At 39.8% G+C, this 24,797-nt stretch overlaps 1 protein-coding gene across 1 annotated transcript in view; it reads right to left on the reverse strand.

The window, feature by feature from the left end:
- The window catches only part of LOC122177006 (transmembrane protein 132D-like), a 195,623-nt gene that overhangs the window by 22,185 nt on the left and 148,641 nt on the right, over positions 1-24,797 (reverse strand). The window contains 1 exon segment of the mRNA XM_042866056.1: positions 15,322-15,465. Within this exon segment, the coding sequence (XP_042721990.1) occupies positions 15,322-15,465 (144 nt within the window).

A 24,797-nucleotide genomic window follows, 5' to 3' on the forward strand; every position in this document is an offset into this window, starting at 1 on the left:
CCTTTGTGAACAAAGGTCATTATTTTGATAAATTAGTTAAATCTCTCTCAGTCAGCAACAATGACTCTGAATTATTCAGCATGCATCTGTCTTTTCCCTTACAAAAATGGCTTGTAAAGCAATAAGTGTATTTCATTTGAACCACTTCTAAAAGATGTAAGACAGTTTGGGTTCACTCCAGTGCCCCTTGAAGTCAATGGGAGTCTTTAGTTTAATTTCCATTTAATTAATTTCATTAAACTTGCAGATCATGCCAAGCGGGGAGGGGTATTAAGTAGTTCAGTGAACAGGATTAGCATTCAGAATGATGTGATAGTATAGAAAGTTTTCTGAAATAAATAGATGCAATTCAAGAAAGATAAGAGCAAAGAAAAAAGTTGGGTAAAAATAACAGAGTAGAGGAAGAGAAAAGATGAGTGTTGTGACAGCAGTGGGGAAAAAAGGAATGGCTTCCACACCTGTGCCCCCCTCAGCCCATTTCAAAACCTTTAGCAATTTTTAAGCTATATATTCAGGTATGAACCACGTAATGTACAACTTCTCTGTCTGCAGTGTATTTTGGACACCAAAAGACGATGTGAAAGCCACCCCTTTGAGCTCTTCTGAACAGGAGCCAAATGTTCCCTTCCTGATGACTTAGAATGAAGTCTTTGCGGCAACATAATTAATGCTCCTCAAATGCAATTAAATAAGTTTGCAGCACATAGACAAAGCAAATGCTCTTTCATAATCTCTTCTTTCCTAATAAGATGTGAAAAAACACTAAGCATATTACACTAACCTGTATTTATAGCAAAAGCAACAATAACGTACATTGCTTTTGTGTTCTGATGTGCAAGACTAGACACTGCCTGAAAATCGATTGCATTTCATTAAATCAAGAAAATTCAAACAAAAAACATATTAAAAAGACGGAGCAAAGGCATCTTATTTTCCTCAGGCAGCTAAACAAAGACCTGATTTAGGATCAGTTAAATTGCCACAGATCAATATTATTTCATTTCCACATCTCTTTCTTGGTGCACTCGAATAAAATAATAATAACAATGGTGATGATGATGAACATTCTACATCTGAACTATTCCTATTATCTAAGTGTCTCAACATTTTGCAGGAAAAAATTCTCCAATGCTTTGCAAATTACATTTGCAAAGTGAGAGTGAAATCTCAAAGCTTAGTGGACATAAGTGTGTGTATGTGTTTTTTCATACAAATATATGTTTATATGGCATAGATATTATTATCCTCAACGTACAGCTGAAGGAATGCAGTGTTTAAGTGGCTTCCCCTTGGTCACAAAGTGCTACATGCAAATGCTGTCTGGGGCTGGAATTGAGGCCTTGTTTGTCAGAAATTTGAGAATGATCAAGCAAAACATGAAAGCACAAATAGGAAAGCCAAGCCAGAAACTGATTCCTCTCACACAGATCCCAGAAAAATTTATGACACAAAAACACTGACAGAATGGACAGAAGGCCAGCTGAGGATTGGTGAAGCAATTTCTATTTCTCCTCTGCTGTTTGACTTCAGAAAAGGTTCATTATCTGCTCATTTTGTTCCTTAATGTTTTACTTCGAGCTGTTTAGATTGTCACAGGACTATTAGCAACAGGGAACTGCAGTTCTTGGTCACTGAAGTTCAGTACTGCTGGGAGACAGAGGTGCTATGTAATGCAAGCATACAGAAAGAGACAGTCATAGATGTGCTAAGAGCAAGTATCCGTGCCTCATGCCTATCGATCTTCCAGGGCAGGAAAGAACAGACCAGATACATGGGACATAGACTGTGATGTGCTTGGGGCTAACAGTCAGCAAAGCAACAACAGTTTTTAAAACACACTGGAGGTGGCTATGAGATGAGAAAAACTTTGGCTTTTGTCACTATAACCAAAGAGAAAACCAAACTGTGCTCTAGCTCTTTCCCTGTCAGCCATAATGTAACTAATGGGGTTACATGGCCCTGCAGTCAAGGTGCATTTGGCCTTCAAGTTCAAAACAGTTGATCTTGCTGCTAACCTGAGCCTACAGCTGCTTTGAGCTTCCTTTCACTTTCAATGAAAGGACAATAGGGACACATTCAATAAAATGTACCAAGAGCTGGCCTCCACGAGGACAGGGAATGGAAGGTAAAGGACAATTTGTAAGCATTTTGTAAGATTTCAGTTGCTTGTTCCCCACTGACTTTGATAGGATTCATGCTGCTTTGATCTTCCAGATGCTTTCACACACTTTCCAACCTGACAAGCACTCACACATTGTATCTGTTCACTGTTAAATCAAGGTGAGTCCTGAATTTTGTTATCTGAACTATCTTCAAACAACCAAAAGGAAAAACAGCCAGGTTGCTGGCATCTGAAAGCACACTGCCCCGCTGCCCTGACACATCTTGCATGGTCTAAGCGTTTAGAAATGAATTATATTAATAGTTAAATTGAAAAACCTGATCAAGTTCTGCAGTGCCCTGGGCAGACCTTCACCTCCTTTCAAAGACAGTTACATCCACCTCCAAAGAACCATTTATGAAAATATTCATGAAGACATTCCCGGGAAGGTAAGGGTGAGAGGAGCTGCTTTCACAAGGATCTTCAGGAATTTCACGTTCAAGATTCTGATGGTCACGTGATGCCTTCACTCCTTTACAGAGCTCCCAACTCCAATGACAGAGCAGCCTGTCATATCTCTGGCATTGCAGATACTCTTGCTCTTTTACAAAGACCTCATGGCCAAAACCCAACAACACGCACGTATTTAGCGTTGATGTTGTGCCAGACATGCTCAGCTTCATCAGACTTTACTGCTTCACTTATGCTAATCCACAAGCGCCCTGCAGAAGCATACCCTGGCCTGAATGGCAGGCACCTGGAGCAGCTGGGCAGCTGTGCCTTCTCTTGATTTCCAAACAATGTGAACAAACTGGACAGCCCAACTATATGTAAAGTTCCCTGGAAAAATGCACATATTAATGCCAAGCTCTGAGCACGGCGAGCTGGCAGGAGACCGCCCTGGTTTTATCCTTCACACTCATCAGTGGGCTGAGCAGACCACAGATGACAGGGCTAAATATTACTGCAACTGTACAGAGCCCAAACTGCTACTGCAATTCCAATTGATCACAGACTTATCTTTTTCACTCAAGCAGAGCAGAAGCTGGGCTGATTTGGTATCACTGTGTTGGCTAAGCATACATTTGTCACTGGCAGAAGAGCAGAAATTTTGTTGGTGCCCTGCCAACTATCCTCTTGTGCCATTGCTCATTTACACTAAGCCTCAAGATCTGTTATGAAAGAAGTTGCATGCATTTGATGATTGCTGCTCATCAATTCATAGGGAGGGCAAGACTGACAAAGAGGGATCACCTCCTTACAGCAGGTGGTGTTCCACAGGCTCCACACAACCTTCTGAACGGCCCTGGGAATTCATTATCTGCTGTGAGATTTGTAGGTGAGCCATTTCACTTCCTATTTCACCCTCAGGTCAATGAGGGCTGTCTGCCCCAGGAAGATGATATGAGGGACTCACTAAGGTTATTCAGATTTTATTTACTTTTTTTTCAGAAGCAGAGGTGATCCTCAGCATGAAAAATCATAGAAAGAGAAAATTTCAGGATATGTACAGTTCCTCCCTAGGTTCTTCTGGGTTCTTCTGGCTGTGCTGCACCCAGACTCTGTGCAGGTATATGGACTTTTCCCACTGGCACCCAGCTGTTAAAAGCCTTCCCAAGACTTTTGTTTCTGTTTGTTTGAAAAGCAGAATTCCATATAATGAAGGGAAAATTAAAGATGCAAAACTATCAACAGAACTATGACAGCTCCAAAATCTCAATGTGTAGTTACTCATGCCTGTAGGACTGATGAGAACCAAGCCACACTCCAATTTATTGGCTGCTATATTCTTTTTTACACAAACCAGTACCAAAAAAAGAGTTGTTCTGTCACTCTCAGCTACTGTGAGGAGAACTTAGCACAGTTACATCTGGAACTTTGAGCCTTCTTCCCTCAGACATGTGCAAACAAGGCAGATTTTAGCTTCTTTGCAGTGAGATAGATGGGTGTGTGTGAAGCCTAAAAGACTTTCACAAGTTAAAATAAATCTTTCCACATTAGCAGACACTTAAATGGAGACATCACTCACATGAAATCTGTGCCTGTCCTACCTGTTTTTATGTACAAAACACCAATCACAGATGTAGCCTGGCCAACTTACTTCACTAAGATTGTTTTCTTCCAAAGCTTTGTAACTAGCTAGCAGGGAAATGTTTGCTATTTAGACTTTCTGAATTAAAACAATTTCTCACTCCCATATCTACATTTAAGTCTTCTATCAATACAGGCAAGAAAAGATAATTTTCCAGTGGATCAATATATGCTTCTTCCTCTTCTGCACGACTTATTAATGAACTGTGTGTGGAGCAGAAGCATGTTTCCCCCAATACATTATTCCTCATACAATTTTAAAGCACGTTCATCTACTTCAAGCAGACCTGGCTCTTTCAGCTAGAAGTTTTGCAGCCTTAGGGATGCTTTACCAGATGAACCAATGATCTTTTTAACACCTTGAGTTTCTGACATTCATATCTTGCATTAAATCAATCTCCCTTTCATGATTTTTATTTATACCAATGCTCAATTCTATTACAACCATCTCTTCTGCTTTCTCAATTTCCTCTATTATTCTTTTTTTGGGTCTATAATATCATTTCAGTGGCTAAGTCATAGCCTGTCACTTCACATTTATGAACTGAAACATGAATGTGCATTATTACTTTATTTTTATGAAAATCCATGATAACTAATGCACTGATTGAATTTCTACCCAGAGGCTTTATGTCTGGTTTCACGATATCTGGCCTCTAACCCCCATCCCTCCAAACAAACTTTACATCTATATTTACATACCGGGCTCATTATAGTTCTTTATCTCCCTGCTCCAATCACTTCAGAAGCTATAATGGATCTAGGCAGGAGCTTAATTAGAAACTGCTCTTTTCTCTATTTTGAGCTACATTTCACGTGAAAGGGAATAATATGACTCTAACAAATGAAAGACTTGATGCAACCCCACAAACGCCCCAGGCAAGTTAGATAAGTGTTTAGTGGAACAGACAATTAGACAGTGGGAGATCATGGTGGTGCCCCATCCCCTATGAAAGTGGCATTCATTTTATTCCCATTTCCATCCTTATAACAGAACCACTCTCAGTAATCTGGCTCTGTTTTATGATTATACCAATGCAGGCAGAATCCCATTATGTTCAACACTCTCTTCCTTTATTTCCCTTCCTAGCTAAGCAGGGAACATCTCAGACCTAGGAGATGTACTCAGTTGCTCTTGGTCCCATAGCTCTGGCTCACCTGCACTCCTGTCATTCTATAGAGTACAGAAAATACAAAAGGTGTTTTCACTTGTAAATAACTGGAGTGGTCACTGCAGTGTCAGCTTCTGACAGAAGAGCTTCGGGGGTATTCCCAGGAACAGAAAAATGCCAAGATACAGTGAGGCCTGCCTGAGTGATAGTCTCGTTAACATTTAGCTCATTAAAACTCATTAAAACCATAGGGCAGCCTTGAAGCACCCATAAAATCTGATAGCAGACAACTGATCTATACAGACACCAGGCTCCAGAAAACATAAAAGTGTTCCTACTAATTCCATCCTGTGCACTACAGATAACAGGTGGGGCTGAACAGAGGGTTTGCATCTGAATTATTTTGAAAAAGAAAAGTGTAATTATTACATATTATTATTATATTATTATGATAAATCTGAGGATTCAGTAGAACATCTTCAACTTATTGCAACTGTTTGGGGAATGAGAGCTTTCCTGAGAGCTGGTGGGACATGGCACTCTTGCTGTCAGACTTTGCCAGGGAGAAGCACAGATTTCATCTTGATCTTGCACCTAAAATGATCTCTTGAATTATATTTGCCATAAAACCTGAAGCCCAGTGCTCAACTCCTGTTAGACGATGCAAGCTCAGTGACCTCACATCACAGACAAAACCTCAATATTATAATCCAAGTTGTTTTTCTAATTCTTCCTTGGATCATTTCACTAAAAAAACAGAGTAAATGACAGAACAGACAAAGTCAATTACTACCAAATCCAGAGATATCCATGGGGGTAGTTTATGGCCTTAGAGGATTGTCATAGTCTTGACATATTACAGCAACCTCTGGCAAAAGTATCTGACTACACACAATTTTTTAAACAAGAAGTTTGCAAACAGCTGAGCATTTCACCCTTGACTGTATGTAAAGCATATGACTCATATTTTGCTGATGACAGAGTGGGAAAGAGACTCTTCCACTGCAGATAACTCTTATCCTCCCAGCACAAAAAACATTACCTCTTGATTTGCTTCCTGTGCTGCTAAGCAAAGGACGTCCTCTCTCAGTTCATCTTAACCTGGAATCATCTTGATTCATGCCCTCTGGTAATTTCCACGTTCTCTTTTCTACATTTTTTCTGTGGTGGGCACACATTTAATTTCAACATCTTGTTTTATGTCTCAGTTTTCTCAGAGTCTCAACAACAACAAGAAATCCAATCCAGCCAATGGAGGAAACTGAGAGATCAAATGATAACTGTTGGATCTGGATGCTAAAAATGCAGGAAGAGGTTACTCAAACCTGTGCACAGCTTTCCCACAGCCTGAGATCCAAAGTAATAAATATCAATGAATGTAGCCCAGCTGAATCTACTTAGAAGAGTGAGAGTGGGAGATGGGATTCGACACATACATTGTTTAACCTGGCAACAAAGGGCACAATTTGGAAAACTAGTTGTCAAGGTGTCTTCAAAAATTAGCATAGTATGTACAGCAGTATTGCCAGAGGGACTGCTTCCTATCCTGTCTACAGAACTGTGTGAAATCCTTGTGATGAAATTCTCAGCCCTAGGGAAACAGCTGCTTTCAAGATTTGTTACAAGCTTGAAACTCAGCTCGGCGTCATCGAAACGTGTGAAGAACTTTCAAGGAAACATGTGCTGACTTATGGCTATGGCACTGAAACAGCTAAAATTGGCTCGGGCTGATCTTTGCTTTCAGCATTAAGCTGATGCCAAACCCTCCAGTGATGGTGAGAGCTGTACACAGACACAAAAAATATTCTCTGCAAGGAACAGACTCTTCTGATCATCAAATAAAGTCCAAAGCAATCTCATTAACTAAACTGCATTCACTTCGGATTTTTAGTGGCAGAAATAAGATCTAATCATCAGCAGAAATTGTATGTGTGTGTGAGACTGGGCCTGACTTCTTTCTTTGAGCGATAGTCAATTGCAATTAAATTGAGATTAAACAGAAAGAAGAGATTATATAAGTTGGGAGAAAATATAAACTTTCTCTGAAATCCCATCTGCTCACAATTCATGTTTATACTTTAAATAAACTTGAATAACCATTAAGAACAGTTATGGTTAGTCTTTAGGTTTGTAATTTCTGGTAAAATCAATTGGATTTGGTGCTTAAATAGCTCCAATCCAACAATAAGTTAAAGTAATAATGCAAAATGTGGCTGAAATTGGAAAGTTGTTCAGCATTTCTACGGGTAGATGATATGAGACAAATAAAAGCATCATTGGCTCCTGCAAACAAATACAGCACGCATGCCACAACCTCAGAGTATGCAGGAGACCAGATCCTCTCACGTGTAAAGAATGAGACTGTTACAGATAATTATTTATTAAAATAAACTGGACTCAGATAACCCCTTGTATTCTGACATCTAAAAGCATTTTTCAGATGTGCTTTACTTGTTTACCTTCTCCTGCTCCTGAAAGTCTTTCAGAAGCACTACATCAATGTTATAAATAACTGCAAAGAGAACAAGTAAGCAGTTAGCTGAATGTCAGAATGGGAAAGCAGTGAAGAGCTGAGCACACAGGCCAGGACTGCACTGCACTTGATAGAAGAAAACCACTCCACAACATCTGCCTCTGAAACACAGGGCTGCTGAAGTACTTAAGGACAGCATTTGTTGTTGTTTTTAATTTGATTATTGTACAGCAAAAACATCTCAGAGAAAGGATGAATTGGCCCTTCACAGGATACCTTTGGACTCTGCCCAAGCTTACCTCACTCTCTAAGCAAAAGTTGAGACCTTCTTGAATAAGAAACTGCGTGAGCTATATATGGGCCTTAGGAGACATTAGGATACCGCTGAATATTTCATTGTCTGGAAGTTTTCAGAAAAGGTTGCCAAGGGCACTGATACAAGAAGGCTAACAGCTGACAACTCAAAGGGTAGGTAAGGACAGGAGGACAGAAATGTATTTAAGAAACAGCAAGGACCAAATAATAGACAGTACTGAACAACTGGATAGCTACTGCAGAACCACAAGAGGAGTGAAAGATGAGGCTGAGTTAAGGGCTGCATACTGCTAGCTGGGTGTTAGTCATGTTGTTAGCATCAACAGAGACTGGAGAGAGAAGTCTATCCCATCTTGCCTAAGACAAAGTTGTTTAGTTTGTGGCCAGATGTCCTTATCTGTTCAGCTCCACGAAAAGAGTTGTAAGATTACTCCTAGAAATTAATGCAAAATGGTCCACATACTGGATAAAATGGAAGAAATTTTCAGTCAGCAGATCTGCATGTCCTCTGTTGTAAAAGAAATCTGAAAATGTTTCTAAATCCTTACTCAGCCAGTAATACTACATCATGACACTTATTTTTATGTGCTGTGATTAAGTTAAGTTTAACAGGAGTGCTTCCTAAATAGCCTGTGCTCTGTCCTAGTTAGGGGTATGTATATTATTAACAAACATAATGATGATGCTTTGAGGGTACATTTTATTCAGAGATCTCAAAGCAGTTTTCAAGGATTTAATATTAATGCTCTTTATCTGTCAAGGTAATTCAAAACCATTATATATCTTTTGTATGTGTCTAGGCTAAGATAGATCAAATAAATGGCATGCCAAAGACCACAATAGCACACCGATGTCACATCTAAAAGCATATGCCAGAGCCCGCACTACAACCAGCACATTTCAATATAGCATCTGAAAACCCATCCAATGGGTTCTCCAATTAATATCTAATCTTATTAAGGCACAGGCAAATGAAACGAAAATCAAAAGTCACACAATGTATGCAGACTGAGCCCTTATTAGGATCTGTAATGCTTAAAATCCCAACCCAAGATTAACCACTTGTGCGGACTCTTTATTCATTACCTGTGAAGAGAGCACTAGAAATCATTATAAGTCCTGAGTTCATGATTTCCTTTTGATCTCAGCCTGCCCAACACTTACAGGCAGTGGCTGTGTCCCCTCTGAACCATGTGTGCACCCCAGCTCCTGACTGCCAGGGCAGCACGAGGTGCTGAAGCATCCCTGGCTTTGTGCAGCATTGTTCAGCAGCAGCTACCAGCGTGCTATCAACATTTTTCTCATCCTCAATCCAAAACACAGCTACATAGCAGCTTCTAGGAAGAAAATTAACTCTATCCCAGCTGAAATCAGGACAATATGGCATCTTGTAACTATTTACTAGGTAGCAATAAAGCAGCACATGATCTGGAGGATGGCTTAGAGCAGGCACCAGGAGCTATAAAAAGCACATCTTCTAAAAGAAAGTGGCAGACAGGCACTGCAACTGAACAACACAATGAGTATTAAAGCTAAAGGGAACTTTTTAAAGAATCACAGGTTATAATGATTAATGTCAGGTTCAGTTTTGGAGATAGGTGCTGTTGGATGCTCTGAGCCCCATTTTGCTTTCATTTATATCAGTGCAACATCATGCGCTTCAGTAAGGCACTGCTGGCTTAGCCCAGTGGAATAGAGAAGAAAATAAATTTCTTTTCGCATTCAGCTTGTCTGCTCCCTACTTTGTCTTCACATCAGTCCTTCTAGAGGTCATCCAATCTCTTTTTATTGAGATGATGGAGCACTTCTCAGTGCTGGGATACAGCACACAATGAATTGAGTTTTGAAAGCAGTTGAAAAAAGTAAGACACATAATCCCCTTTGAAAAGGGAATTGATTTTGACATTTCTACACGGGTGTTTTTTTTTTTTGCTGTACAAATCTGACTCTCAGAAATAGGCAAAACACTTGGAAGAAAATATTCCCAAGTATCTTTACTAGAGGGATTCATAGGCACAGGACCAGGATAAGCCTTCCACATGGATGGCACCAGACTAACGATATGACAGCAGGGAAATGCCTATACAATGCCAGCTCATTCCAATGCTCAAGCTATGAAATCGAACACTTTCCAGAATTTCAAATCTTTGTACTCAAAAGCTACCTCTTCTCCAACACCAAGAAAAAATAGAAGAAGAAATTCGAAATTGCCTTTCTGCAAAAAGAACAGCTCTACAAACCTGGTCATTATAGTTTCTTTCGAATCTCTCACAATCACTGCTGACTACTAGCTGTCTTCCTCTCATCATAAACTGTTCATATCAGTGACTAAGAAGTGAAGCTATGAAGCCATGATCCCCGACTCCGTATTCAACAGAATTCCTCACTCAGATCCTCTTTGACATCTGTTTTGGTATTCTTTAATTTTGTCTTGCTCTTATGTATAAACACATTTGTCCCCACAATGTAACAGAAATACCACAGAAAAAAATGTTAACAAAAAAACAGACTTGTTGGTATCTTCTGCAGAATTTGGAAAAAGTTCCTTTTCAAGAATTACGCACTCAACTGTCCCACTCATACTGGGATTTTCAGTATGGGTGATGAAAAAAAGGCAAACAACTCCACCAATAAACCTTTGGGTGAGTTTTGGATGATTCCTGAAAGATGTGGGACTGTTACATCACTTCTACATTCAGAACTCATCTTTGCCATGACTGCTCTTCATACCGGAGAGATAATAGCATTGTTCCTTCTACCTTGAAAACCAACGTCAGCAGCACTCAACTTTTATTTTGAATACTGTGTATTTCTGAGTTTGTCCTCTTTACTAGATCAGACCAGGAAAAGTATTTTCTTTCTCACAGTTGCTTCCTCCTAAGGTAAAAAGTTCAGAAAGATTTTGATGTCAGGAATACTGAAATTGAGCTGAAATGACAGGACATGATTTCATCATTTTCTATCAAAATGAAATGTTTAGACGTAGCAGAAAATAAAAACATCCATTTGCTGACTTAAATCAAATGTTTGTTTCAAGACAGATCAAAGTTATTTGGAATGAAATAAGGCAGTTCAGCTGGTGAGAAAAACCACATTATATTGTGGAAAACCATGGCAGATTGAACTTGATCTTCACCCAAACCTCCAGGCAAAGATTTATTTTTCCATAAATTCAGCCCTAAACAACCATATTCTGTGCAAGTGTTCAATCTAAACAAAATCCCATTTGCTGATGGGAAAGTATCTTCTTTCATATCACACAACAAACTACATTGACCACATCCACTTTTCCCTTCCACTTGGATGCTCTGAACCCTGAGCTATAAAACCTCTGTGACAACCTCTCCTGAATATTTCACATTGTGGTTAGCTAGTGGAATAGACTGTGACTTCTGAAACAGGGGCTTGCTCTTCTTTGCTGCTCTTCATCTTCTGCTCTGCTCTACCCCCATTTGCAGGTTGCATTTCTGCCTCTGCCCTCTCCAGTGACTCACTGGACAGACACAGGCCAGGATGAATACAGGCTTCTTCCTTTGGACCAGGTGAGCTATTAAACTCAATCAAGCTGTAACACACAACACAAATCACTCTTACCGTGGCTTAAACTTAAGAAATAGGAGGGAAACTGGGATTCTTCATACACTTGTTTCTAAATATTGGTGCATCTTTGCAACACCTCCATTTCTGTGGCCATGTCTTCACCTGCTCACATGGTGGTTATCTTTTCCAGCTGAAAACTTGTGTGATGATGTGTCCAAAACTGTATTGCAGAAAGAATCTCAAATGAACTGCCCTCAGCAGTGTGCATGACAGAAGCAACAGCACTGAGACTGCCAATGCTAAACCAGGGAGCAGATAAAATCCTGGACCTGACTACGTTCTCCTCTGATTTTGTACTCTGTCTCTCCACCAATTTTAAAAGAACTCAACTTTCCCCTGTAGTGCACACAGAGTAAGGAAGAAGAGAAGCAGCTGCTGAAAGTTTAATGTTTTAAAACACTGTTTGCTTCAGGCTGTTTTAGGTGCTCTGATACTTCACTTTCTATTAAGTCTATCACTTGGTTAGAAAGATGTTATTTTGCCACAGATAGAACCAGGCTAAGCATTACTGGAAGTTCTGTTTGTCTGAAGTAATATCTTAGAAATTGCCATGTGCTTTGTTACCTCCTTCATACATTCCAAAGCAATCAGAATAAAGGAGTTATTAAGCCTTCACCTGACTGGGAGTAGCTACCTACTACGTAGATGTGGTTGGAACAGGTTTGTATCTCTATCTGAAAAGACTGAAAATGCAGAGCATTGAAAAGTGATGCTTTGGAGATTTCTCTGCTTTGGTAAGGCTAAAAAAGGGGCCATTCTCATTTGTGAAGCAGTCTGTAATTTGCCTCCCTTATTTTGGAATGGTTACTCTATCAGTGTAGGCTAAATCATTTCACGCCATCTTTTGCCATTAGTGATATTGTTTAAGTGGACTAAATTCCGTTCTGACTTATTCAACCAAGTTCAGGTAGATGCAATTTGGTAGAAGTGCTTTGAAATCCGCAGCAAAAGAAGTGAGTAATAAATGTGGCTCCTGTAACTAGAAGTTAAGTGGAGATACTAACATCCAGCAGGGAAAATGAGCTTAAATTCTTCATCAAACAACACAAAAAACAGAAGGAATAAAAGATGTTACGTGACAGATGTGTTGAAAATCCTGTAACAGTGAAGACATAGAAACCTAAGACTTTATATTTCAATGGGCATTTAGAGCAGACGTTTTCTCCCATTTTTTATTTCCTTTCTCTAATGCCCAGTGAATAGAAACTCTAATTACTGTTGCATGCTGAAGGCTGGCCACTAATTGTATAGCTTTATCTTCATTACATAAGATGTCTGTGAATAAGGCTTGGTCTGAAACAGAGCAGGTAAACTGAAAATTCAGACATTTTCAATTAAAAGCTGACTTTAAACCGGTGACTCATTTTAATGCTCCTGAAATCTGCCATTCTACTGCAGAGGAGTGAACTTTAGTGGAATGTTTGTAGAAGACTGGAACATCTTTTCTCTGACTAGATTTTCTGTTTGCTGTAGGTCTTGTCATTAGCATCAATGTGAAAGGGTATCTATATCAAAAGCACATAAACCTTTATAGGTACATTAATGAATTTACAGATGACAGATACATACATAGGAATTACTACCACTTTTCTTTGCCAGGGTAAGAGATGAACATATTATATACCAAAACAGTTGGAGGTTTATATAGGCCAAAACAAAATGATTTGATAAACAAGAACTGCAGAAAATAAAATTAATGTTTAAAATATATTCCAGATGATATATTTGCTTTCAAATTATTTTTCCAGTTCTCTGAATAAATTGAAAAGTTAATTAATTTATGTGAGTGAAGACTTAGCTCATTAACTTCAACAACACAAGGCAAGAAAAACAAATTATTTCTTTATATTTTAAAACTTAGATTCAGTTCATCAATTTGCTGTATTTGGCAGATTTATCAGATTCGAAGGGCCTCCATAGAAGCAAAAAAGTTGTCTAGATTAAGACAGTCAGAAAGACATTTAATCAGAAAATGCCAGCATGGTGGCTATTCAGATAAATAGAAGACCTGAGTAGATTCTAAAATAAAAACATAAGTGAAGATGGACTTCTAAATTGCATGGGCTCATCTTGTGTAAAAGAAATTATCATGAAGAAATTGCTTAAAACAAGTCCAATAAGTATCAACCTTACAACATTTTGACAAAAAGCTAAATCTGCTTAGAAAAAATTCAAGGGAGATTATTTAAATCCATACCCAGCTCTATTCTTCAATTACCCTGCTCCAGGTTGTCATTCCCTCTGTGACATAAAGTTACACATCAAACTTCCAGCAGTTCTCCCATATGACAGTAACAAATAAGCGCCTGCACTCTTCTGTTCCTTTAAAGACAACTACCTCCACCAGGAAGAGTCTTTTTCAGCTAATGGGGCCCAAAGAGGCCTGCTTGGAGATAAACAGTACCCTCAGCCATTTCAATCTAAAGTAAAATGAACGAAGGTAAGATGAAGAATGCTTAGCATTCCAGTCAGTTTTAGTCTAAGGCAAATTTCACAAAGGCCAAGTCCTCAATATGGTGCAGTTCACAAAAGTTAATGGGAAAACAGTGGTTTCCAGCAGCTGGAGGGGTGGCATGGAGTATTTTTAATCATTTTGTGACATGCTGGTTATGTTAAAAAAAGAAAGAACGTTTATTTGTAGCCACGTCTCTTATTTTGTCTTCTCATGTGACAGCCATGCATAAGTTTGCAAAAGCATATAAGCTGCTGTACATGAGCCAACATTTCTGTCACCACGCTGGAATGCCTTCCACTATCTCCAATAATCATCATGGTCGACTGTGGCTTCCACTGCAATTAATGTACATGAGCCATTAACTAACCTGAGCAGAAATATTCAGGGCTTCTTATAAACTTTCAATGTTTACTGGTACAAGATGAATGTCTTCATGAATCAGTACACCTCTTGAGGGCCCATCCTGACACTAAGATTTCAACAAAAATGGTGGCTTAGAAATCTTCCTGCAAGATGTCTCCTCATCATTTACTGAAGAAGCATACACTGAGAGTAAAAGGTACGAGCGCCATTATATTGTCTGCTGCTGCTGCTTATCTTTCAAAGATCAGCCTACATAGCTGTTGCACAGAGTAAATCCATTGGTCAAGTGTCTTATCAAGTAGTTTCCAGTCCATGACTGGCAGGCAACGTGCTTTCTGTGGGGCACTCTATTAGCTGCACAGAATCACAATTTCAAAGCTAATGTTTGCAGTACATGACCGGCTTAGTACCAAGAAAAGACATGAGCTTTGAGACACACAGTTCCTATACCAGTGTGGCAAACTAACTTCAGAGGAACTATTTCCTTTTCTAGAAGATCAGCTGCCAACTTTCCTGACCCCACACAACCCATATAACTGAAGAGTAAAAAGGAGAGGTAGAATGAACTCTGAAAATACTTTTCAAAGGTGGAAAGTGACAGGCAGTTCCAAGTATTTGACACGTAGATTGGAATATATGCAATTTCCTGTTTGTTTCATTGCTCCACTGAACCAATCTACACATAACAGTGATAATAAACCTTAGTTTCTTGGCAGTATAACAGTTAGAAAAAGAAAGAACTTGTCACATTAGAGAACATGACTGTTTTGTTGGGCCTCTCCCTTGGTGCAATGAAGCAGTATGAGCCTACCTTAATGACATCTTCATCTGATGATCTGCACTCCACAGATTCCAGAAGATCAGTCACAGTCCCATCATCTTCTACAGAGATCACTTTGACAGGGACAGCCACTGTTTTCCCAGTGAGGATAGCTGTGTTCAGGATCTCTGCTTCCTAAGAGACAAAAAAGCCCTTTTAATTAGCATATTTCACTATTACTTCATTAATACCACCTAGAATCAGCATTACATTAATTTCTGAAGACAATTCTAAGAATTATTCCCAACACAGTAGGCAGAAAGAAAAAATGTCCTCCCTTCCATCCTGGAACCAAATTTCCAGTTCTGACTTAGGACTGTTAAGACATTCATCATATACTCATTACTCTTTCATGAATACTCATCAGGTGTCAGAGCAACCTGGCGCCCAAGGCATGATTCTGTGCCATACTAACAAGACATTTCTTGCTTCTAGCAACAGTGAAGACTCCATCCTGAGCTCACTAGTGACCATGCTGATCACAAAAAAAAATAACATACCTTACGTTTGGCTGTTTTATCCAAAATACATATATACAAAAGAAATTCTAGCCTTAAATGCAGGCTTTAGGCTGGTCTTGAAGATGCAAGTTGGCAGATCCAGCTCATGTCCCCTAATTTACAACTAATGAGAATGGCTAGTGGCAGTGCCTCTTGTGACAGGAAAGATCTGGGTTCTCTTGCTCTACTGCCTAGGGAATTAGAGTGCTGCCCTTCTGGCCTCATCCAAAGGACTTCATGCAATGCAGGGCAGTAGGGAATCAGACTCTAGCCAGGCTTTTTTGGATTTATCCTTCCTTATGTTGGGTAGTTATGGGCAAGAACTGTCTGCAATTGTTTCTTGTCCATGGTAAGGGAGTTGGAACCAGATGAACTTTGAGGTCCCTTCCAACTCAAGTCATTATATAAATCTATGATTTATCTATTAATGAGGCTCATGCAAACCCATCCTCTCTCAAAAAGGAAGGATGCTGGGAAGGTTTAGGCTCCTTAAGCAAATTCTGCAGTGACGTGTGTTACAAGTATACCATCACTGTGAGGATTATCGCAAAATCTGCACCTTCCATTTGATTTATTACTTCTAGCACCAAGTTCTGATTATGTGAAGAGCACAGGGCTAAGCTATGTAATAACACCCTCAGTTACCTGGATGTTATGTCAGTCGTGCACAGCAGGAACTGCTGACTTGTGCCAAGATACACAGGAAGCCCAAATTGGTCCCTGAATTTTTCATCTCCTTATTGTAGAATATTGCTCACTCCTGGAAAGGTCTCCGAGCTTTTCAGAATCATGCCTGCGAATCACAGACTATCCCATAGAACAAGAGGCTCTTGATTTCAGCTATCTCTCGTGAAATAAATGCTTCCAAAGCCCACCAAGTGCTAACTGCTCATTACCTAAATAGCTCACGCTATGAGCTTTGAGATTGACCTGATTTCACTCATGGAAGACAATAAAGTAAGAGACTGAAATTGAGTTACTGGGAGATGATGACTCCCCCTACTGCCTCTTGGGCTAAGGAGGAGAAACTGAGACTTTTCTCATCTAAAGGGTATGGATCAAAGAGACCTTTTCTTATCACTTAAAGAAATAGAGATACTTTATTCCGACTCAAAGCAATATGTAAAGAAAGAAAAAAGCTCATGTTCTTTTGATAGCTGCTTTGCTAAAGTTTTCCCATCTTCCCCGTGATCTTTAGGGGAGGGTGAAATAGGATTTCACAAAAAGAGAATTTATGAAAATCCTCTCCCTCCCTCAACACAAAAGCCCTTCAGATATTTTGAAATTACAATTTATATCAATATGAGAACTGTACTGTAAGGCGCATCTGTCATGAGTGCACATTTGTGCTCAGAAGAGGATATATTACTCAGGCAACCAAGATCTTGGGAAGATTTGCAATTAAGTTTCCAGATTCTCTTATTTATTTCAGATCTGAGCTTCGCAGCGAAGCTACTACATGCAGGTTATTTAGATCCAATTGCCACTCTCCTGTATGCTCCACTGAGCTAGAAATGGGGCAGTTTGACAGAACAAGTGCTATTAAGCATCCGTGATAATTACAGAATCCAAGCATTAGGTTCCTATCTCACAAACATTTTGCACGAATTGCATTTCAGTGGGACTGTTTGAGGCCACAGCACATGCCTAGCTGCTTGCAACTAGTGCCAAGCTGAAAACACCTGCTCCCCCAAGCAGAAATGCCCTTCTTTCCCCAGTCAGTATGTTACAAAATGAGCCTTGTAATTATTTTATAAAGTAAAGAGAGATTTAATAACTAACCCTCTGAAACAGTATGATTAATGAGGTCCGCTCACCAAAGGCAAATGTAATTTCCCATGGTAAGAACTAGTAACTGATAACGTTCCTCAAAAGCTTCATGAATTTGTGTTTCCAAATTCTAAGTCCTGGCTTTGGACATTCTGAATATGGACTACATCCTAATGTACACGATACCTGCTGCTCCCTGGAAATGCATGCAAAACCAAGTTACTCGGTACATCAGCTATGTCACTGTCACTAGCTTCTGTTCCTTCTCAGTCACTTTTGAAAAGCACATCTAACACACAGGGAATTTCTGCATGCCCAAAGTCTCAGCTGGCTTCAAAGCTCCATAACATCTTGACATCTTGCCCCCAGAGCCACGGTCCAACAGAGCTGAACTTCAACCAATCATGGCAGTAATCCTGAAGACATTAATGGGAATGCTTAAATACCAGGAGATGAGTGTATGCATTGCTGATTCTAAGAGAAGGAAGTAAATTCATGTTTTATTTCTAAAACCAAAGGTTCCAGAGTCAAGGTTTTATAGCTGTTGTCTGTATTCACATTCTAGATGTATGTTCGCAACCAAAGTGTTTATGGAACTGTGCACAGCCCCATCAGCACAGTGTTCAGCATGTGGCAGTGCTGCTAATTCTTAGGCAGTTGTAATGATGTCCATCCCTTTCTTGTCCAAAAGAAAAGAGGGGTGAAAAAAATTATTGTCTGGAGTTCATGGAAATAAACACAGTGTTTTTCTATCAGTAAGTGCGTGCCCAGTCCCAGGAAAACAAATCACCCAGTACTTCTCTAAAGCAAAACAAACACAAAGCAAGCAGGCAACGTCTGCAGCTGTGCTGGACTAACTGAGCTGTACATTCTGTCTGCAGAGTCTTCAGTATGTCCACACGCAGGGGTCTGGCGGATGATTTCTTTAAGCACCTGGTTTGCATCTCTCCCTTCAACGTAGAGGCATAATAACAATTTACACCAATTTATGCAGCGGGGGCAGAGCAAAATGTTTTTTCAGTCATTTGTTTAATGGTAGAAAGGGCTTAATGTTCCCATGGTGAAAGCGTATGAAAATTATTTCATTTGAGGAAACAAACATGATGCTTATTTAGCTACATAGAGATTTATGGATCAGAGTCTCAGCATGTAAAAGCTATAAATCTAAATAGTTTCTAATTTAAAAGTGTTACTTTTTGCTGCTTAAGTGATAACAGAATATTCTGAAGAAATATTACTTTCTTTATCCATAACTAACACAGATTATGCGAGATATCATGTTAGGGCATTGCAAGATGGGAATACTTACAGGTTTTGCAAAGCTATAGAAGAGTACTCAGACCACATAAGGTTGCTTCCTTGAGCAGCTATTAAAAAAGTTGCTGATCTTTCTCTAACCATTACATAGCATAGCTCGCGTACACGGATCCCCTAAAATAACCAAAGGAAATAGGAAGAGCAATCAGGGAAAAACATTTTTCTCTCACAATCGAAATGGAAGACCAGGTAATCTTTATTCTGAAATTACTACTGCATTCAAAAATGGTAATACTGTCCAAGAAGATTCTGGAGTGAGCATTCTTTGCCTGCTGAAGAGATTGATATTAAATAACTGAGCATATTAAGCCCTCCAGCAGAAGCATATTCAGAAGATGCACACAGTAAGTATCTATTTAAGTAGATACGCAGAAGGGAACACCTATTAGTTTTTCAGTTTTAATTGGTAGCTTCTGTGCAATTTAATTTACCTTTGGATATCTCCTACCTTATAATTCCTGGGGTGAAAGAAAGAACTTTAACAATATCTTTATAACTCATAAGGCATTTCTCTTCTTCCCTTTGTTCTCCCTCCATAAACGTTGTTTCCTAATGTTTGTATTAATGATGACTGCTAAAACAAATAAATATACAACCGATTCACGCTCCTCTTTGAGTCTCCACATCAGCTTTGTATCAGAAACATTTTGTCTAATAGTAAAACGCAAAGGAAAAGCTGGTAGTGATTGTCAGCATTTTTTTCCAAGAGCGTTTAGCAAGGTTCAGGAGGCTGTAATGCTGAATCCTTGTTAGCCCTCACAAGGCTCACAAGCAGCAGTAAGACACCAGCTTGCTTTCCAAACAGACCTCCAGACATATTTTTTCAGAACAACTCGGGCTGATCTGCAGCTCGTACCCTTCAGGAGGAGGAATATTTGTCCTACCACAGTAAACAGGGAAGAAGTATTATAAAGCCACTGCAGCTCTACGAATCACGTTTCATAAGCACAGCAGATCTCCAGTTGCATTTCTGATTACAGTGGTAGAATACATTATTTCCAGGCTAAACGTCTAGCTTCTAAAACGATGCCTGGTTCTTCTCTTTTTTTTCAATAGCTATCTTGGCTTTTGAGTTTGCCATCGACAGATTGCAATAGGGAAGAGATGAAAACGATCATGGAAATCTCCTGAAGCACAGGGCATGCCAGCAAGAGGGAATGAATGGCTGCCTGGAAATCTGCCCTGTTTGGACACTAGCACCTTCCATTTTCCTCACAGTGTTGCTGTTGCTGTTGTTTTCATTAATCAGACATTAGAGCATTAATCCAGGGTACCACCATGAATATATCCATTATTTATGTCTAAAGGCCCAGATTTTCCACCTCTTCAGCTAGCAGCCATCCTATTTGTATCAGAGGATCCACGCCTCAGTCATGCATAACTAATTTCAAATCTTATTTAGCATCAAGTCTCAGAATTAAGAAGCTAAGTGACAGCTGTTTAATTAACTCCTTAAGCTGATTAGAAAGCATTACCGAAATCCCCCCAAGGAAGAGTTTATAACTGTCAAGAGAGCCTAAGGCCATGCTAATGCTTCTGTTTAAATTTAGTAAGCTTCTAAACCAATAAAGTATAAATGCTTGACATCCTCACGGATGTGGTCAAACTCAGCTTTTTTTTCCTTATGCTACCACTGCAAGGGTAGAAAACAAGAACAACAAGATAGGAGGGATTTGAGAAGTCAGAACACAGCAGCTGAGCAATAAAGATGCACCTCTGAAGGAGCTGCTGGGAGGTCACAGCACCCAACACTTGGCTGCACTGGATTAGCAGCCAACACGGGAGTAAAGCTGAGCTTGCACCTTAAATGCAGAGTCATCTCCCAGCTTCTGGTTGCAAGTACAAAGGTTTGCTCATAGGTTCTTAAAACTTAAATCCACCTTTAATGATAAGATTATGGCAGCTGAAGTACAAGTTTTAGAAGCAGCTGGGGAGGCTAGATACACGGTGGTAAAAAGGAGCCGAAATGCTCCAAAGCAAATTTCCTTGGTTGTATTACATTATTGTCAGATCTGAGCTTGCAAACAGCTTGAGCTCAGGCCTAAAATGTCATTGTGTTTGGTCTAAAAGCTTGGAGTAAATGAAAGAACTCTGAATTCCTTACTTGCCTTGTGGTTCCTAATCTTTTAGGATGCAAAAAAATAAAAAGGAGAAATTGAAAAATTAGATGCAGTTCTCCTGTGCCCAAAGGAACTGTGGATAGAAAGTAAAACACACACAAAATAATTTCTGAAGTCTGCAATATAAATGAAAGAGCTGACAGTGTTACCAGTACGAGAATGATGAAACCTGAATGCAGAAATGCGAGAATGCTGACACGAACATCAAAACCAACTGTTTTAATGTGTGCACTTCTCATTGTGAAGAGTGGAATCTGAAGTGGGAATGGAAGATGGGAGAGGAGCATATTAATTATGTTTTATTTAAGAAATTGCTACTTAAATGGTTTTTGCTTTTACTCAGTACCAGCAAGACAGCTCAGATGTGCTCAGCTTCAGGACACAGGGTAAAAAGGAACAGAAAATGAAACCCAGGTGTGTGCTTCTCTGGATACATCTACCTGCTGACTCTGAATCTTCAACACAGCTGCTAGACAGGGAAAAATGGATTTTTTTTTTAAACAGCAAAATGTGATTGCAAAACCTTGACTGATAAAGAAATGGGTGGCAGAATTAGTCTGAATATATTTTTTCTTCTTTTTTCAGGCTGTGATCCCTTGAAAAGTTCATAATGCCGTGCAACGGGGGGTGTCTCCTCCAGCCACTGTCTCACACCTCCTCCACTGGGGCAGAATCAATGCTTATACAGAGCCAGCAAGATTAAACAACCCATGTGGCCAAAAATCAATCTCTTCTGTTGCTTTGGGGGGTTCTGCCAGATCCATTCCCTGTTCCGCTTCACAGCACCACTCCTCAGATGGAGTCTGGACATGGGGAAGGTCTGGGGAGGCACAGTTGGGGTGAGAGGTGGGGAACCAATTTCCATGCTGTGTTTACATTGCCTGGGAATGTTATGAAACTTCAGCTTGAGCAAACAAACAAATTTCAGGTTGCTGGCAGTTGTTTCAAAGCCAAACAAAATCCATGTTTGATTAGCTGAATTATTTTTCCTACCTCGTTTACATATGATAATAAGCCTAAAATTGTTGGCGTAGAAAGGAAGTAACACAAGAGTCACTTTCTTCCAAACATTACACCCGTTTAACCTCTTATTACTAATTAATCCTCTCATCCCCTTGGTTTGTAATCCTTGATCTCTGACACAATTCAGGGACTCGGGTAAGATTTTTGTCACATAGCTGAGATGTTGTGTTTTGCTGTCTGCAGAAGATGCACCATCAGACCCAGCTCCTGGGGCACTACAAGGACCATCTCATACTGCTGTTCTGAGAGGTGACATTCACACCATTTCAAATTTCAGGGCAGAATCTGAGAGTCAACACTCAAGGGAGTTTTAGGAAGAGAATAACCAGAGACACAGTCTCCTGCAAATGCAAAGGGAGGCTGCTGGCTTCATGACATATGTTGCATAAAAATGACCTCTCTTATTGATACATCTTATTCCGAAGTGAATTTCTCCTTCAGTAATCCAAAAGTATACACAAAAAGAGGCAAGTGCTGAATTGTAAGAGCAATGCATGCACACACATCCTCCAGCCAGCCGTGCACAAATCACGCACAAACTTATTCCAAACATGAAAATAATTTCCAGCCCTGCTACCCTGTTTTATAATGCAATCCTCCTCAGAGTTGTCAGCTAAAAGCATTCTTTCAAATTGCCTTTAAGCTGAAAGTGTAAATAAAAATAATGAGTTTAACTAATAAATTCTTACTAAACAATATCAGCAACGAACTATTATGGACTAAATCCAATACAAACCGCAAGGTTAACTACATTTCAATTTTCACAGAACCACGTATTTTCTGTAGTTCGAAAAAAATACTTCCTTTAAACACTAGAGAAATCAGTGACATTAAAATCATAAGTCTCCTATCCAGGTTCTGCAAAGGCTGCTAAAAGTTAATGATGAAATATAGCTGCCTCTCCAGTAGGCCTGACAGATAATCATTTTCTTCTGAGAATCAATCACCACCTTTCCAGTGATTTACAGGTGCCAAGACAATTATACTACAGGCTAAATATTGTCTATTTAGTTCCTGTTTCTGAGAAATTGTGACTGCTGGAGTATTACAGTCTAGGAAATACCACAAACAAAGGAATTAGAGAGAAGTTATAATAGCAGCCCAGAAGGTCCAGGAGGAGTGCATATTTGTCTTTGAAGTTCAGTCAAATATCGATGGGCCAAAAAGGTCACACAGAAAACCAAGCTGGTGGGTTTCCAAGAGTCACCACGAAAATTCAGCAGAGCAGCTGCAGCCTGACCAAGATATGATGGTGGCTCAGCAAAGACATAGGGCCAATTTATTAATCTTGCAGGCAGGTGCATCCTCACTGAAGCCAACTTATCAATATTTGCTTTTCTCAGAATGAATTAGGCTCAGAGGCTGCAGTTCCACGGTGGGATTTCACAAAGAGCACAGCAGGCATACAACATGGGCAGCAGTTGTTTCCAAATCTGAGTATTATAGGCTATATCTCACTTCCTGAATTAACATGAACAACTTCATTTCATGCCATATCTGACATACAAGTATTTCCAAACCGAGTTTGTAGCAGTCCTAGAAAAGTAAACCAATGGCCAGTTCTTTCCTGGCACAGCAGGTAGCCTCTTTGCAAGACAAAAATGAAAACACAAACTAAGAGCTCTACTGGAATATTTACTCTTCAAACTTCTTGATTTTGAAGCCTTCAAAATGTGGTCTTTCTTGAAGCTAAGAACATTACTGCATTGGAATGGGGTTATGATGGAGACAGAGGAGGTTCTGCTCCAGAAATGAACAATGTGGTGAGGACAAGCAGTGAAATGAAGCTGCATATAAATACAAAGCACAGCAATCACAGTATTCCAGTTAAAAAGAGAAAACAGCCAGCAGCTGGGTTGTGCTGTAGAGAAATAAGTAACATGGGATAATCACATAAGGCTGTCAGTCCTTCCAATTATCACACTGATTGGTTTTTGTATTTATGCAGTGTCCAGCTCACACTTCTGCCCTGAGCTCCAGCTGCTGAGCCGACCAAAAAAGGTAACTGCTGTCATGGGGGTGAGACATGGCAAGCACAGGCTACAGCTGCAAGAACAAAAAAGGGGTGATAGGACATGCTGCCTTTGGCGCTCTTACTTAAAGCCTTGCTACTATTCAGGAATGGGACGGTTTGTAAGAGTACCAGGAAGCTGCCCAAGTCATACTGGATTCCCTTTGCTCTCAAGCAGATGAGGGGTCAAATTCTTCACATGGGAGGTCACTTTTTTTCCTAGCTATAGAGTAAATGCAAATTTTAGTTTACTTGAAATGACATTTTGCTTTAATGTCTAGCATTTAGGAATTGTGTTAGCTTGCTTTTGGCAAGTCCTGCTTTGTTTTTTGATGGTTAGCAGTGCTACTATGATTGCAGGAAGCTGCCATGTATGTTGCCTGTTTATCAAAGTCAAGCAGCTATGAAGACTATGAATTGTCAGGCTGCAGTTCTTCAGAGAAATTGCTAATTAATTCACAGGCTCCAAACTGTAACTCCATGAAGCTGTGTGTGCATACTTGATTTTGGTCTCTCAGCAGACCGCTTTAGCTGATAATCAAGGTTTCCTCAAAAAGCAAATCAACAAAATTGGGTAGGGATTCCTTGCTTTCCCTGAGCAGACATCTTTGCAGGGGGGACAGGGATGTCCTGTTGCCAAAGGAGGGCCTCTCAGAGGAGCAGGGCTGGGAGAGCTGGGCTGAAGGTATGCAATACACTGTGTGCGATGCTATTGAATTGCTGAGA

The sequence above is a fragment of the Lagopus leucura genome, unplaced genomic scaffold, assembly GCF_019238085.1.
Source record: "Lagopus leucura isolate 7727_CA_CO unplaced genomic scaffold, USGS_WTPT01 Super-Scaffold_806, whole genome shotgun sequence".
NCBI lineage: Eukaryota > Metazoa > Chordata > Aves > Galliformes > Phasianidae > Lagopus > Lagopus leucura.